The following is a 17056-nucleotide window of genomic DNA, read 5'->3' on the forward strand; positions in this document are numbered from 1 at the left end:
GCTTGAAAAGGTGGATGAAAGGTGATTTTGAAACTCAGCCAGTTGTTCACCAAAGACCGTGCATTTGACTCTGTGTTTCTTTTATCTGAGAAAAAGAACTAGACAGAAAGATTGACCGCAGGTAGTAAGTTTGGTTTTCTTGGTGGTATGAGTTAGCCCTTCTGACATGATCTTGTAGAGGGTCCAGGTGTATTCTGGGCTTGAGTAAATGAGTGACTACGACCCAGGACAGTGGGAGCCCAGCTTTCCACAGCTGGGGAGGGAGTCCTAGGAAAGCAGAATGTGCTTGGGCTTGGGTCGGAGTTGGAGGTGTCAGTGTGAACTCATGGTTCTAGTAGATGTGTGGACACACGTGGAAATGCCTGTGTGGCTCTGTGCGTGCATGCATCTCATTCCTAGCTCTGTCCACTGGAAAGTTCTGGAAGTACCATGGCAGTAAGTACCCCTCATGTGCAGAGCTTGGTGCCCGAACCACTCTTCAGTGAAAGGAACCATTTGCCCCTGACGCCCAGCCTCACTTGTGGGTCTGGAGCAAGGAAAGCGCACTTGAAAATCGGGATACACTCAGTGTGCGTGCAGGCTTCCCAGAAGGACACAGGGGCCAGTGCCAAGGGAGGCAGAGCAGACAGAAAAGAGGAGGAGAAAACACCGCAGATATGTATGGATTGTAAGCTATGGAATAAAATAAAAGTCCACCGAGGGTCTGCTCTTCTAAATAAAGGACTTTGTAAAAATGGGGAAGAAAGGAAAGCTCTGCCTTACAGTGGACTATGGACCAAAAGTGGAGGAGGGTGGTGGCCGTGAGCCAGGTGGGGGACCAGATGCTCCCATCACCGCCCTCTGCTCCCCAGGAGACAGTCCTGTGGTGGGGAGAGCAGGTGCCCCACCAAGAAATCACCGGGGTTGCAGTGAACTGGCATTCTGTGCTTCTAAGGACAGGTGCCGAGAAAGTCACACATGACTTCCTGAGGATTCCCGCCAAATCGTGAGGAAGCCTCAGACAGCTCAGAGGGGCAGTCTAGAAAATAACAGCCAGGATAGAAGTCTGGAAACAAAGGTTGGGAGTTTTTAGAGAGACAGGACAGCTCTGGGGTCCTGAATTTAGTCCTGGGCTGAGCTGGGTAAAGAGCTGGAAAGGACCTTGTTGATGACTTTGGAATACAGACTGCTGCTTTCCCCAGGTTTGGTCACTGTGCTGTGTTGGTGGAGGAGAGTGTCCTTGTTCTTTGGAAATGCACACTGAAGTATTTAGGGGCAAAGAAGGGCACCATCTCCAAATAAAGCTCCAGCAGCTTGGGATGTGTGTGTGCATGCGTGCACACGTGTCTGTGTGTGGATAAGTGGATGGGAGGGAGGGGGAGAGACGGGATGATCTAGCAAATAGGGCAGTGTAGGTAGAGGTCTGGCGAATCTGGGTAGAGGGTGTGCGGGAGTTCCTTTTACTATTCTTGTCACCTTACTGCAAGTTTGAAAGTATATGAAAGGGGCAGGTGTTTGCACACACCTGCTGGTTCAGCCCCCACCTCCCTCCAACCCCGTGCATCCCTGTCTGGCCCAGCTGCACCGAGGGCTCTTGCTCTTGGAGCCCGCCACACCAGCTCTGGCTCCCGAGACGCTGGCCCTCCACCTGCTCTGGCCTCGTGCACTTGGGGACCCGTGGCCCGGAAACCCTGGAGCCGGGACGGAGCAGAGCCCTCTCCTATGCTCTGCTGCCTCCTTGGCGAGTGGCGGTGGGGTGTCTTCCTGTGCTTCAGAAATGTGAGGCCAGAAAGGACGTTGATGGAGAGGCAGGACCAGCAGGGACCCCGCTTTATCTCTCTGTCCTCCCCGAACTGTCAGGAGCCGCTGAACACATGCTCAGGAGAACCGCTCATGCGGCCGTGCGCCCACATCCGAGTGGAGCCCGCGGACCGGACCTCAGCTGAAGCCGATCCTGCCCCTGCAGGTTTTGTGAATAAAGCATCCCTGCTTCTGCTGAAGATGCGCTGCTTTCTGACCCAACTCCGTACTTATTCCTGAGCACCCTGTGGTTTGGGGTGAACTCTCTGTTCTCATTTTGAAAAGATAGGCCTTTAATGGGGCTTAGAAAACTTCTCAGATACAGCAGGAAATCCAAGTTCAAAGCCTCACAGTTATCACAAAAAGCTGTGAGTATTTATTCTTTTCTGCTTCCAGCGCGTTTCACGGAAAGCGCACTGTGGCGGGCTGGCAGCCTGCGTGAAGCCTCCCCTGTGGGCACGGGTGCCTCCAGCCGGCGCGCCCGCTTCTGCAGCAGAGCTCTGCTCTGCCCAACTAAATAATTCAGGTTCCATGAGCAGCCGCAGGCTAAAGGTCTGGCCGTGAATTATGCATGTGGCTTCTGGGATGCTTTGTGTTGGCTACACTATTGGTTTCCTCTGCGCACACCGAAGGGGGAGCATTGCCTTTGTCGGCCCTGCCCAGCAAACCCGGTCGCTGGGGAGTGTGCTAACCGGCCTCCTTGGGGATCGTGAGCTGGGAACAATGTCTCTGTGTGTGGCCCAAGCCTTTGCCCAGGGCCCTGGGGGCTGTGCCGGCTGACCCTGGTATGGACTCGGAGGGGTGGTTTGCGGTGAATGGTTGGAAGTATTTGGTTAAGTGGCATCACAGTGGCTCTTATCAGCTCTACCCAGGTAAAGTCCCTTGTGGTCTGCACGCCTTGTCATGCTTGTCGGGGGCTGGCTGACCTGAGCAGCTACAGGTATGTTTGTTGGGAGGCTCAGGTGGCTGGGGGCAAGTGGCCCAGGACTCTGACCTTGAGTTGTGATTTGCATACTTCAGGGATGTGAGCTCAGGGTTTGGACGGGGTGTTCTGGTGAGATAATGGGCTCAAGCTGTGTGGTGTGGAATTAGCTATAAAATCATAATCCCAAGGCATTGTCGATACATGTATAACCTATAATGTGCACGGTTATCGGGCCAGTGTAAAGAGGGTGGCTTTCCCAGTTTTCAGCACATCTCAAGTGGATTTTATAAACTTTCTCACCAGGAAAGCATTTCTTTGACTCAAACAAAAAAGAAACCAAGCCACAGGGAATGTTCTCTAGTCTGAGGCTCTAACATGGCAGATCTGCTATTTTCTCCTTGCTTGGAGCAAGAAAGAGGCTCGGGCAGTGGCGTGGACTTGTGAGCCCTTCTCATTTCCTTGTCCTGCCTGGCCCTAGTCATTAGGATCACCCTTTTCTCAAAGGGGCACTCTTTTCCGTGCTGGGGAACAAGTTCAGAGTGAGTCTGAAGGTGGAGTTAGGAAATTCAGGCTTTGGTGGTGCATCTTGAGAGCAGGGTGCCGGGCCCCCTGTGGTGAGGACATGTGCAGGGCGCTGGGATTTGAAGCCCGCTCGAGCAGCACCCACTCCCTCCCCCTCCCAGGGTGCTGGCACCCACCACATGCCTTCAGTCAAAGTTGCTAGGAGACCCTCTGGTGATGGACAAGCTTACGCAGCCAGCAGTGGTCTCTGGTTTCCCTACTTCTAAGACTGCGTGTTCCTCAAGGTCTGGGCTTTGTGAGGGAGATGGCGGAATGTGTGGCCTGCCTCGCCGGGCTCAGGGAGCGGCTCTTTCGGGGTCCTTGCGTCCCCTGCTCCCTCTCCAAGCTCCACTAGCGCTGGAGTTGAGGCCCGGCGGGCGTTCTCGTGGTTTCAATGAGAAACAAAACAGAAAGAAACAAAAGGAGACCGTGGGAAGGAGCCTCAGCTTTTCCTCCCGCGGGATGCAGGGCGCCTGGTGGCAAGATGACCCTCCCTGACTCCGGTGGCGGGGGTGGGGGGATTGGGCCATGAGAGCCAGCCCCTGGCCCGCCTGGCTCGCAGGCCTGCAGAAGGAGAGGGTATGCAAACCATGGGGGCAGGGAGACTCTTCCCTACATGCCTACATGCCTACATGTGCCTGTGTGTGTGTGCACCTCAGCCTGCCTCCTGCCCAACAGTCCGTGCCCGCCACCCTGAGGGAGCACCAGGGTCATGGTAGGGCATGCATGCGGGGTTAGGCACCAGGAGTGTCCTAACTTAATTTTAAAGCTCCTTTCTCCACTGGGCTTTTGAAGTATCAGCTGTTGAGCTGTGAGTCTTAAAAAAAAAAAAAATTGGTATTTGCAGGTTTCATAAAAATGAGTTCCGTCAACAGATGGGTCACTTTTCACTTCCCTTGTTCAGCCGCGTCTTCCCTTGTCCAGGCTCAGGCCGCGGCCCACAGCACCTGCCCGGCCCAGGGCGGGGTGCCAGGCTCCCCTCCTCGCTGCTGCCCTGCGTGGCCTGGGAGCGAGGAGGGCAGGTGTTCCAGATCTGCTGGCCACTTTGCTGGAATCCAGACACAGGAAATCAGAAAGCACCTCCACGCATGATGGGGTTCAGCTGCTCTGTCTGCAGTCCGTGGCCAGTCTTCTGGCGTGCTCCCCTGCCCTCACAGCCCCCATCTACCTGCCCCCTCCTGCAGGCCACCTTGTCCCTCAGCCAGGCCAATGGACCTGTGAAGGAGTGTCTTCTTGACCTTCCTTTGTTCTTCACTGCCTCCCAGGGTGCAGTCTGTGTGTCATTTGCCCCTATGCCCAGACACACTAGCTCTGAGCCATGCCTCAGGGCCTTTACACATCTGGCCACTCACTGAAGGCTCTTTGAGGTCCTCTGAGCCCAGTTACCTTTTGTCCACCCCTCAGTTCTCAGTTCAGCCTTCGTTGGCTCCAGGAAAGAAAGGCCAGAGGAAGAATGTTTTGGTGCTCATACTTAACAATGTGTTTTGAAAGTTATTTTGTGAGGATCACCTCATTTATCAACATAAAATATAGCAGGAAAGTGCCTGCTAATTGCAAAGTTATCCTGCTAGGAAGGTACAAAATAGCATGTCTATATCACCTTTAGCTCATGGAGGTGAGACTGAACATAGCGACACACGGCTCGAAGCCATCTCAAGCCCCCATGCAATGACAGCCATGCCATCCTTTCCAGTTGTCTTTGGTTTCTGCATCTCTTTCATTGGTGACGTGCAAGTGCGCTTAAGTGTAAAGAAAATCAGTCCTTCCTCTGTGGAGTAGTAGATCGTGTGGATTCCCCCAGACTTTGTCTTTTGACCCAGCTTATAGTGTCTTTAAACTTTTATTTCATTTTCATTTTTCATCAAGGTCCAGACAACAGGTGACGTTACGTGGGCTGAAGGTGTACAGTGCGATGCCTTGGTGTTCGTATATATAGTGAGGACGGTTGCCGTGGATGTCTGGTTAATGTCTATCACACACAGTCACACGCTTTCCTTCTTAGGATGGGGACTTGTAAGATCTCTCTTCGCCAGTCGTCCCTGCAGCACGGTGCTGTGAGTTGTGCTCCCCGCGTGCCAAGACCTGTTTGTCTTGTAACTGGAAGCCCGTACCTTTGACCCCGAGCTCCCCTCCCCGCACCACTCCCCGCCTGCCCCACCAGCACCGCCCACAGAGTTTGGTGCCGTCTGTCCCTTCATCCGTCTTGTCGTCTTGTCTCTCATGGCTCTGGACTGGCGTCTTTCCTTCCAGAGTTTCTCTGATTTGAGATTCTTGCCTTGAAACCTCTGGTTCAGCATGCCCCAAGGATCCCGACTTGATCCCCTCTCCAGTGGTTTTCCAGTTGTCCCCGCACTGTGTGGCCTTCTGTCGCAGCCGTAAGTCCACAACTGCCGTGTGGCGCCAGGTGGGGCTGACCCCGCCCCCTGGCTCTGGTTTGCTTTGTTTTCCCAGCATTTCACGTTTAGTCTCCCACGTGAACTTTCACACTCCGCTCGTCTGGTTCTAATAAAACCTCTGTTGGGAAATCTGGGGGGAGGATTAACATCTGTGGGGCCCTGCCCCTCATTGCTGTGGCTACTGGACACAAATCAGAGGGCGCGGGGGTGCCTGTGAGCAGGAAATGGGCATCTGTCACTTGGGGTGCTTCTGCGCGTGGGGATTGTGGAACAGAGCAATGCCAAGTGGTCTGTCTGGGTGACGGCGGAGTTGTTGAGTTCCCTGGGGGCTGGGCTCAGACCCCTGGCAGCTGGCTGTGCTGTGCTCAGCGTTGAGCCATGGGGCGTCCATGCCGTGTGGTGAGCTTGGCATCTTGATGACAAACTCGGCCAGGGCCTCCCCTGTGGTCCTTGGTGAGTGACACCGGCAGATTCTACCAGGAGACTTTCGTCTCAAAAGTAACATGTACTGCACTGTGAGTTCTGCTGGGCCGCCAAGAAGAATGAAAAGTGTCCTTCTCTCATCTTGTTTCATCTCCTGAATCTTATTTAAATTTTTGTCTATAGCAGTGTAAGTTACTAGGTTACTCTTTGACTTTCTGTTTTTCTTTTCTTTTCCAATCTAAATGCTTTTTGAGCTTTGAATGATTCCTGCCCAAGTGGCTTCTGGTTCCCACATGGGGCCCCTTTGACCGGATTCCTGCCTCTGCTTTTTTAGCCCTCTGTTCTTGGGGCTAGCAGGGCTGTGCCGTGGCCTCCTGCCGGCCCTCCGGGGCCCTGGTTGTGGCATGGCGGCCACAGGCTGGTCCTCTGCCTACTGCTCTCTCCGTGCAGCCATGGGTGGGCATCAGCCTAAAGGGTAGGAGGGCCTCAAGCTGCCTTGCTGGTCGCCACTTTCCCCACGGCTGGCCCCTCATCACTAAGTAGAAGATGCATTTTCGGCTGGCCTAGAGCTGGGGCCAACAAACTAGTCCCCTGGGCTCCTTCCTGCCACCAGCCCTGATGGCTGACTGTGCGTGGTAGGACAGGAGCATGGGATGTAGCCAACGAACCCTGTTTCATTAGTTAGCTTTGCTCCTCCAAGCCTCACACCCATGTGGGTTAGGGGTGTCCTCTGTGGTTGGCAGGCCGTGGCTTGGCCTTGGGTCTCCATGGTGTTAGGACCCGTGGAGGGGACAGCCCTGTGTAAGATGGTGGGATGTGCTGTCTGTATTGAAGAGGATACATGCATGGCAGAATATGTGTCCGGTCCAGCTCCTGGCCAGTCTGGGCCCTTCCCTTGGGTTTCGCTCACCAGGCCTGCCCATGTGGGGACCAAGAGCCCCCATACACTGCTCACATGAGATGGGAGACGGTGACACAGGGCTCCCGGAGCACCTCCTCTTCCCTTTGTGAAGAGAGTGGGTTATTCAGGAACTCGCCTAAAAGACAAAGGAACGCATGCTCTTTGGGGCTCTTTTGTAGATGCCCGGAGCCAGCCTCCTGTGGCACATGTCGTGTTTTCCGCTCTGGACTGGCCTTTGATGAGTTGTCACAACACGTGTGGTTAGATAGACGTCTGGACGTTATGCCACGCTTGCACATCAGGACCGTGCCTGTGCAGAATAGGGCGCATGTGTGAGCGTGTGCTTTCCTACAGCAGATGTTCCCTCCTGACACCGAGCGGCGTCCTGGGTCTTGGACACCCCATCTGGGCCCCTTTGCCTCTGCTCACCCCATGGGGATCACCCGGGAGTGCTGTTGTGTATGCAGCATGCCCTCAGCCGTGGACCTGTGGCGTGTGGCTGTGTTTGCCCCTCTCCTGGATCCGCGCCCCGTTCCATGTCCCTAGAACGGCGCCAGGCATGTTGTAGGCACTCAGCGCGTGGTGTCGGCTGAGCGCGGGCTTTAGAGAAGGCAGGTCGGGGAGAGCCTCCCCCGAAGGCTGGCTGAGCCCTGCTGGGCAGGCGTGGCGGACACGCGTGCAGGTGAGGTGTGTGCTGGTCCCACAGAACTGACTGGCACCGACCTGAAGGACTGCGTGAGCAACCACAGTCTGAGCAGCAATGCCAGCCTCCCCAGCGTGCAGAGCTGCCGGCGCCTGCGTGAGAGGAGAGCCGCCAGCTGGGCCGTGTCCTTCGAGCGCCTTCTGCAGGACCCTCTTGGAGTTCGCTACTTCTCTGTGAGTAGAGGGGTGTGGTGGGGCCCAGGGGTCCATGAGGACCCTTGGCCTGGGCTCCTCCAGCAGGACCTGGGACTCAGACCCCATGACGCCTACTGCAGGGAGGTCACCCCTGTCCACCGGCTCTGCACACTCAAGGCCAAGGGGCTGGAGGGGGCACCCTGTGCCCAGCCTGGCCTTGGCTGTGTGCCAGGGAGCTCCCCGCAGCAAGGGGCACGGGAGCTTCTTAGAAATGCTTGGAGGCCGCATGTGGCTAGCCCATCTAGGGGGAAGGGGCTCTCTGCCCTTGAGGAAGCCACTGGGAGCGCGCCTGCGGTCCTTAAAGTGTGCAGTGTTTCGGTCCGGGGCACGTGGCTTCAGGTAATTTGGGGAGAGGTGCTCCTTCTCTCATCACAGAGCCCTGATGTCTGTGAAAAGCAGGCACAAGGAGGAAGCCGGAGCACAGCAACAGCTCGGGGGTGGCAGGGGGGCAGATGCCGCAGCCACTACCTGCTCGTGTGTGAGGGCTCACGGATGGTGTCTTTCTTAGGATTTCCTGAGGAAGGAGTTCAGTGAAGAAAACATTTTATTCTGGCAGGCCTGTGAATACTTTAACCATGTGCCTGCACACGATAAAAAAGAGGTGAGTGTGTTTATGCCCAGAGCGTCAGATGGTGTCACCGTGGCCTAGCATCAAGTGTTCTCATACGATTTCGAAATGCTGCTTTTTCAGAATAAGGTTTTTTGTGTATATGATATTCAATCTTGCCTGAACATGGTATGTGTAAACACCCTTCCCATGAATTGTTTCCCAGCATGCATGCTGCTGCTCGGCGTGTTGAAAGGGGAGCTTAAATTCCCATGCAGAAGAGCCCCTCACCATGTCCATTTGTATGGCCTTGCTGCCTGCGCCACCTGCACCGGTTGCGGAGCCCCCGTGGGCACGGGTCCCGGTGCATGCTGCAGCCCACGCGAGGCTGTCCGTGGTCCTCCACCTGCCACCGGTGGGGCCTCTTACCCACTTGCCAAGCCTGGTGCTACGCACACTGAGCTCCCCCTCTGCTGAGGCCGCAGGCATGAGGCCCTGCACATGGATGGTGCCCCCGGACACCCCCCAGGCCGCAGCACCTGAGTCTCTGAATAGTTACGGAGCCCCTGAAAGAATTCAGGGAGGAGCCTATTTGGTGAAAAGTTTTGTACTGGCTTGGACTTTTATCTATTAATTTATTCACGAAGGAACTATTCAGGGGGCCTCAAGAAAACGCATCTCCAGTGCCTGGACCCACGTCTGGCATTTGGAACATGGAGGGACGGCAGCAGCACGCATGCATGTGGCGGGGAGGGGCTGGGCCTGCACATCCCACTCACATGCATGTCCTTCAGCTCTCCTACAGGGCCCGCGAGATCTTCAGCAAGTTTCTGTGCAGCAAAGCCACCACCCCCGTCAACATTGACAGCCAGGCCCAGCTTGCGGACGACATCCTCAGTGCGCCTCACCCTGACATGTTTAAGGAGCAGCAGCTCCAGGTGACTGTGCCTAAGTTTCCTACGGGGACTCATCCCAGGGCTCTCTCCGGGACGGGGGGGAAGGGAGATCGCGCTCGTGAGCCAGCTACCAGATGGGGCAGAGAGGTGACAGTGGGCGTGTTGTGGCTGGAAGAAGCCCCAGAAGCCCTGGGTCCCCCACCAGGCTCTTGGAGAGCGGGCTGCTGGGGAGGGCCCTGTCTTCGGTGACCTCTCTCTTGCCTCTCCTGCGTCAGCCGTTGTGTGATGTCACAGATATATGGAGTTGTTCAATCCTAGGGCATTGCTGTGATTAAAAGGGTACATGGGACCTAATCTGTTTTAGAGCCTGTGTCCCACTGGCCCCCTCAGGGATGATGTCTGCTGCTCAGTCCCATGAATTAACGTGGGGAAAACGGAGGGAAGTCCTTCCAAGGTTCTCAAGTCCTGCTGGTCTGTAGTTACTCTGGGTCTCATTCTTATTTAACAAAGTAGAGCTTCTCTGGGCCTGCGCGTTAGCTAGCTAGCTACTTCGGGAGCTGAACCGTGCCGCATGTGCCCTGCAGATCTTCAACCTGATGAAGTTCGACAGCTACACCCGCTTTCTCAAGTCCCAGCTGTACCAGGAGTGCATCCTGGCCGAGGTAGAAGGCCGCTCACTCCCTGATGCGCAGCAGGTCCCCAGCAGCCCAGCCTCCAAGCACAGTGTCAGCTCTGAGCACTCTAGTGTGTCCACGCCGAAAAAGGTGCCTGCGCCCTGGCCATGTCCTCTCAGAGAGGGGAGCTGCCCTGTGGGGAGCAAAAGCAGAGGCCACTGGGACGCAGCCCCCACTGGGACACAACCCCCTGCCAGGATGCAACCCCCCATCCCCTGCCAGGACACGACCCTCCTGGGATGCAGCCCCTCCTCCCCGGGATGTACCCTGTGCCCATGGCTGGGGGTGGGGGTTCTGGCCAGTGGCAGAGCTGCCCTGTGGCCGCTGGAGGGCTGAGCTGTCCCACAGATAGCTTTATAGCTCTCCTCCACTTCCTTCCACTCTTCGTGTAACGATGAAATTATGTCATGTTAACATCTCCATTGAATGGCAGCTGAGCGGAAAATCAAAATCCGGACGATCCCTGAACGAAGAGCTGGGGGATGAGGACAGTGAGAAGAAGCGGAAAGGAGCATTCTTCTCTTGGTCCAGGACCAGGAGCACTGGGCGGTCCCAGAAGAAGAAGGAGCATGGTGACCACGCAAATGGTTCGTGGTGTGCCGATGGGTATCCGGGAGGTAGACCACTGGCGCGCAGATAGAGTGGTGGGGCCGGGCCAGGAGGGTGCCTCTGGAGTGCTCAGAGCACAGCGCTGTGTCCTGGTGTGGCCCTTTGGGGGTGGGCCAGCAAGAGTGAACCAGGGCAGCAATAGTGCCTTTTGAAAAAGGGGTGAGGGTGCACGACAGCGCAATCCTCCTCAGGCCAGGGCATCCTGCCGGGGTGGGCCTCCCATCCGGTCCTCTTCTGGCCTTTTATAGGAAACTGGGAGGAGAAGAGAAATGGCAGTGTCCTAGCTGTGCACCCGGACCACCTCTCGGTTTCCTGGCGAGGCTTTTTTCTAGGTGTGCATAGGGCTACATGAGCCTTTGGCATTTCTTGTTACTGTAAATCTGAAAGGCCATTTATTAAAAGGGATTTTATCCCTTTGTTTCTTTCTTGTGCATAGCTCAGAAGATGGGGTGAGAGGGACAGGCTTGTCCTGGAAGGTGGGTCAGAGACAATGCGAGCGCTTTCGGGATAAGGTAGAGAAAGATAGCAGTTGACACCGGGCATGAAAAAGCATGAAGCAGAAAAGCCTTTTCTCCTTGAGGAATTCTTGGGAAAGGGATTATTTTTCAGGAAATAACCCATAGGCTCCAGGCCCCAAGTTTGGGGCATTTATGGAGACACCACTAGCAGGGAACACCTGAGGATGAGAGGTGGTGGCAGCTCCCGGGATGGGGCCTGTGCTGTGCCATGTGGTTTGGATCAAATACGTTTGATCTCGTCCTCAGAGCAGCCGGCGAACTCAAGTCTTCTTGTGCCCATTGTACGGATGGTCATGCCATGGGTGTTACTACAAACATTCCTTCTAAAGGCCAGGCAGACAGACTCGCAGAACTCAATCAGTGGGAGACCGCTGTGGGGGCGGGAGCGCTTGTCAGATGGGGCCAGGGACCCCTGAGTACCTGGGAGACGGGAATGGGGGGCCGGCGGCTCAGAAGGTCAGTGGGACCCAGGGCTGCTGTGTTCTTATGCTTTGGCCTGCAGCCTCAAGGCGTGGCTCGACTAGGGAGAAGGTCCTGTGTTCTCAGAGGGCCGCCCTGGGTCAGTTTTCGTGATCTTTAGTTTAGCCAAAGACAGCAGGGCATTCGGGTGATAGTAGCGATTGGCATGCTTGTGGGCTCACTTGAGGACTTTGTAGGAAGATGTGAGTTAAACCGTGAGTGGGCAGAGCTGCCTAACCTGCTGGGTGTTTTTATCTGTGCCCAGAAGCCACTTGTTGAAGTAAAAATCCCAGATTAAATGAGGGGAAGGGAGGTCCTGCAGCAGGAGCATGGACTTGTGTTTCTGACCTGCTGCTGGCTGCCGCTGGGGGTCTGGGGGCCGAGTGTGGCCAAGGGCAGAGCAGAGCCGTCTAGCTGTGTCCTGGGGGCATGCCAGACTGTCGGAAAGGGGAGGCTGTGCCTCCAAAAGGCTTCTCCATGTCCTTCGTCTGCTCAGCCTGAAGGGTGGGGTTGGGAGAGGTGACAGTAAGTGGGGAAAAGTGACAAAAAGTGCTGTTTGGTTTTCTGAGTCCCCGTGTTTCCCCTTCAAGAGCCCCCGCACGCCAACGGAGGCCTGGGCCGCCGTGAGTCACAGGGCTCCGTGTCCTCCACAGGGAGCCTGGACTTGGTAAGTCATGCCTCCCCTGTCCCCAGGGTCACAGCTGATAAGTGATCCCCGCCTCCGTGTTCAGTCACAAAGCCCCACAAACGGGTGTGTTGGACGTGGGTGCCTGGGCTTGGGTTGGGGCCCTTGCCAGCCTTGGGCTCCTGGTCGCGTGGGTACCTGTGTGGCAGACGGGGGTGGGGGGCTGATCCTTGTGTGCTGATTTCTAGACTTAACTGTGGATGCCCTTTTGCTCTCATTTGTGTTTGTCTCCCAGTTTGAATATTTCACTAAGGCAAACCTTCCTGTGTTTGTGCTCCTGTAGTGGGGGGCGTGGCCACAGCAGGGGCTCCGCCTCCCCTTGCACCCAGCCCACGCAGCCCAGTGTCTCATTAGGGGCGGGCTGGCTGTCAGCTCTTGTCTGATACCAGGTTTGGAAACCCTTACGGCTGCCAACATCCCAGTCACTTGTCACTGTCAAATGACAATGTAGCATATTATTACTTCTGCAGTTACACTGTGTAACAGTTAAAGCTGGAGGGGTTTACCCACCTGTCCGTTCGCTGTTGCTGCCCGCCAGATACCCTAGAACCTTGGCTTGAAACAAACACCCTTTATTCCTGCGTCCATGTCCGTGGGAAGGGAATGGTTGGGCCTGTTTTATCATCGGCCTACCACCTACAAGCTACATTTTCCGGAATGCAGCTGGGGCAGCAGAGAGTTCCAGACTGTCAGGAGGAGATAGTTGCTGGGGGGCGGGGGGGGGAGGTAGCACCTGCCAGGGCAGGTCGCACATGGGAAGGACATCTGCGGGGGCCTGTCTGCAGCAGGGAGACACTGGTGTAACTCAAAGACCCCAGGAGATGTCACGGAGAGACCCAGGGGTCTGCCACACACTGGGTCCATGCTCTGCCCATCAGGGGCCCTTGCATTAGAGTGTGTCCTGGTGCTGGACAGAGTGCTAAGTAGTGATGTCCTGTGCCTCTGACTTAGTGAATGATGCAGACGGTCCCAAAACCCTCTGCCTGTGCAGCAATCCAGGGCCCTGCCTCCCCCTGCCCACACACCCCTACCCTGTGGCTGTGTCCCACGCTGGGCCCTTGGTGAACCTGGGCCACATCCTCACCCAGGCAGAGGTGTAGAGTTCCTCTGGGCGGAAGGAGCACCAGAGGCCTCAGCCTGGCCCTGGCACTGGCAGGGTGGGCCCTCTGCCAGCAGCTAAAGGAGGATCGTGGCCCATGCCCGCCCCACCCCACCCTGCCCACACCGGCCGGCTGGAGCCCTTCTCTGGGCGCCCTGCACACCTGCCCATAACACTTGTCTCCCGGCTCCCTAGTCGGAGGCCTGCAGGACCTCCGGGCCAGAGCGGGACAAGGCCGCCAAGCACTGCTGTATCCAGCTCCCGGATGGGACGTCCTGCGTGGTGGCTGTCAAGGCAGGGCTGTCCATCAAAGAGGTCCTGGCTGGGCTCTGCGAGCGACACGGCATCAATGGGGCTGCTGTGGACCTCTTCCTGGTGGGCGGGGACAAGGTAGGGGGCTGCGTGGACCCTCAGGGCCCTTCTCCTGGGGGATGCTGCCCAGGGGCGGGGGAGAACAGTGGGTCTATTTGTTTGGTCCACTAAATCTGCCCAGTCCCCTGAGGCTGTGGCTGGGTGAGGCCCTTTGGCTGATGGCTTTGCCTCCGGAGCCTAGCCGCCCTGCCTGGAGCCCTCGGCATGTTAGCCTTCTCTTGTCTACACGAGGCCTCCATGGGGTGGCTGGTTTAGAAGCTGCGGTTTTCCGGCGCCGCTGTACCTCCCCGTGCAGTCTGGGAGCAGGTCAAGGGCACTGCTTGCCCCCACTCTGACCTGGTTTCTGTTCTCTCCATGCATCGCAAAGCCTCTGGTGCTGCATCAAGACAGTAGCATCTTGGAGTCTCGGGACCTGCGGCTAGAGAAGCGCACTTTGTTTCGGTACGAAAATGCCCCAGCTGTATCCTGAGGGCTCCAGGGCCACGCAGCTGTGTCTGGGGACATCCCCATGAGCCCTGCATGCGGGGCTGGGAAAGGAAGGCTGGTGCCCCCTTCATGAGCAGGGTGGTGGGTTGACAGCGGCTGCATGCAGCCCCCAGGGACCCATGGGGTCAAGGGGCCACTCTCCATCCTGTGTCACAGCTGCTGTGGGGCCACACTCAGGGGTACGTGGGCAGGACGGCAGAGTGCTGGCCATCCACCCGTGGGGGTGGGCATCTTTGCCGGCTATGACACCCAACTGGAAACCTTCCAGAAGCCCCACCCCTGTCCCTGTGGCTTCCTTCTTCTGCCAAAGATGCTCCACAGCCACAACCTGGCGCCGACCCGGGGACCCCATGGAGCTGCCACGCTGTGGTGCCCTCTGGGAGGAGCAACTCAGTATGCATGTGCAACAGCTCTGTTCGTGTGTCCCCCCCTCCACCCAGGCTCGATCTGGTTCCAATTAATCGGTCCGTGGGGCTCAAGGCCAAGCCCACCAAGCCCGTCACAGAAGTTCTGCGGCCTGTGGTGGCCAAGTATGGCCTGCACCTGAACGAGCTGGTGGCCAGGCTGGTGAGTGACCCAGGGGCCCGAAGCTGTGCTCCCTGTGCAGACAGGCCTGTGGGACCTCGATGTTTCACGGACAGGGGCAAGCCAGAGCAAGGGCCACGAGGCCCTGGTGGGAAGGTGTCCCAGTAAGTGGAGGTCCTTGTGGCTTGTTTGTCCCTGCTCACTCCCAGTGGGCTCTGGGTGATCATGGAGGTGTGGCTTTGATCCAGGGACTCCAAAAAGAGAAACACACCCCTAGAGATCCCTGGAGTCCCCCTGCCATTTGCAGGTGTGCTCCGCTGGCTGAGTGCTGGGGGCACTGATGCATCCTGCGTGCGAGTGGCTGCCAGACTTCTGCTGGCAGCCTCGTGGGAGCGCTCTCCTTGACATGGCCCAAGTCCCGTCTGCACCTCTAGATTGAAAACCTTGTCATTTCAAGCAGGGCCCCTGGGGTATGAATAAGGTGAGTGGGTGGGAGCAGACCGTGCTTTGGGACAAAGACACCAGTGTGAACCAGGGCAGAGTACCCTGTCCCTGTGAGCAGAGGGTGTTTGCAGGAGACGTCCTGGGACCTGAGACCTGGCCTATGCTGAAAGCCCTGTGTTCTGCTGCAAAACGTGGCGATTAACGACAGTGTTCGTCCTGCATTTCTTCTTCAGAGATAAACTTTATCAGAGCTATGATTTCAAGTACTTCTAGGATTTTTTTTTTTTTTTTTTTTTGAGAGAGAGTACAGGTGCGAGGGGAGTGAGAGAGAGAGAATCTTCAGCAGACTCCCACACAGAGCCCGATCCCATGACCTGAGATCATGACCTGAGCCGAAATTAAGAGTGGGATGCTTGGACTGAGCCACATAGGTGCCCCACCAGTATTTTAGGATTTTAATTTCACACAGACACCCTGAGGGTAACCAGAAGCCCCTTCCCCAGCTCAGCAGGGAGGCCCACTGGCCAAGGCCAGGCTGTGCTGGTCAGGGAGGGGCATGGCTGAGGCATCCTGCTTTTACTCTGTTGTGATTCTTAGCTAGTGCTCCACCCCTCGGGTCTCAGTCTTCCTCTCTGTAAACTGGGGTGAGTCTTAGGAGCACACCCCTGGGCTTGTTCCTGGATAAGCTGTGTTCTGGCTGCTGAGACCATCACCTGAAAGAGCGGGTCCGCTGCCTTGGGGCTCTGGCCACAGAGAATTCTTGTGGAGCAGGTCGTGGCAGATGTGGCTTCTTTGGTGAATGGTGCCTACCTACGTCGGGAAGGTGGAAAGCAGGGCAGCCCTGTGGGCTGGCGCTCCATTTCCTCATGGGCGGTGTTGGGAGCTGGAGGTCACTCCCCAGTAGGACATCGGTCACTTTTAGCGTTCTCTCGACTAACGGAACTCAGGGACCCGAACTCCAAGTTCAGGGTCTTTTGTCTGTGTAGTTGGCCAAGGGGAGGGGGCATTCCGCTTTCATCTCTTACCCTCTGGTGAGGGGCCAGGGACTGGTTTACAGTGAGCAGACTCATTGCAGCTCAAAGCTTGGCCCTGTGGACTGAGAGGTCTGCAGTGTTCCCAAGGCTTCCTTCCCCCCGGGTCTCAGATCCCTGTCCCTGTGGGCCAGCCAGTACTCAGAAGCTGGGTGGCCAGCCCTGGGGAGGTCCCGCGCGTGTTGGCTGGGCACCTGTGGAGTGCCCTCTGAGGCAGCCCTCCGAGGTGACAGGATCTGGGGTCCCCTGGTGTGTGACTCCATCATACCTGGGATGGTCTTCCTGTGAGCAGCTATTTCAGAGAGTTCCGACCAGGGTGAGTGACTCAATGCTCCCTCTCTGCCCCTAGAGTGGAGAGAAGGAGCCCCTGGACCTTGGCGCCCCCATATCAAGTCTGGACGGGCAGCGGGTCATCTTGGAGGAGAAGGAGCCCTCCAGAGGAAAAGGTAAGCAAGGCCCCGAGGCTTCCCCTTGTCCCCCTAGCCTGCTAGGGTCCCCTTTGTGCACCTCCTGGAAGCCCCCAGCGCTGCTATCTGGGTGGTCTCATTTAGGGTCTTATGGGGCCTCATGATCCCCTAGCCAGGCATCTGAGGGGCCCAGCCCACCCCAGTCCAGGCCCGTCTGTGGGCCGGAGGCAGGGGACCAGGAGCATGAGGGCCTTGCTGGGGATCAGCCCACCTGCTGATGAGCAGGGTGTGTCCTCTTGGCTATAAGAAGGGGCAACAGTCCTGCTCGACACCCCCACCCCCCGCCATAGAATTGTGCTAAGGTTCCAACGCTCCCTGTGTCCAGGGCCTTAGCCAGAGACTGCTGCCTCTTGGTGCTTTGC

The 17056-nt window shown here is 56.9% G+C and overlaps 1 protein-coding gene across 6 annotated transcripts in view; it reads left to right on the forward strand.

Moving 5' to 3' along the window:
• Nucleotides 1–17056, forward strand: part of RGS12 (regulator of G protein signaling 12) — a 105252-nt gene that overhangs the window by 76619 nt on the left and 11577 nt on the right. For 4 of the 6 annotated variants that reach the window (XM_032333681.1, XM_032333685.1, XM_032333682.1 and 1 more), the window contains 10 exons: nt 7692–7861; nt 8391–8483; nt 9224–9367; nt 9910–10089; nt 10433–10586; nt 12176–12252; nt 13565–13759; nt 14109–14182; nt 14668–14794; nt 16577–16673. In XM_032333681.1, coding sequence (XP_032189572.1) covers nt 7692–7861; nt 8391–8483; nt 9224–9367; nt 9910–10089; nt 10433–10586; nt 12176–12252; nt 13565–13759; nt 14109–14182; nt 14668–14794; nt 16577–16673 — 1311 coding nt within the window. The remainder of the gene's footprint in view (nt 1–7691; nt 7862–8390; nt 8484–9223; nt 9368–9909; nt 10090–10432; nt 10587–12175; nt 12253–13564; nt 13760–14108; nt 14183–14667; nt 14795–16576; nt 16674–17056) is intronic. The other 2 variants (XM_032333683.1, XM_032333684.1) reach the window with 2 other exon arrangements.

This window comes from Mustela erminea, chromosome 2 (genome assembly GCF_009829155.1).
Source record: "Mustela erminea isolate mMusErm1 chromosome 2, mMusErm1.Pri, whole genome shotgun sequence".
NCBI lineage: Eukaryota > Metazoa > Chordata > Mammalia > Carnivora > Mustelidae > Mustela > Mustela erminea.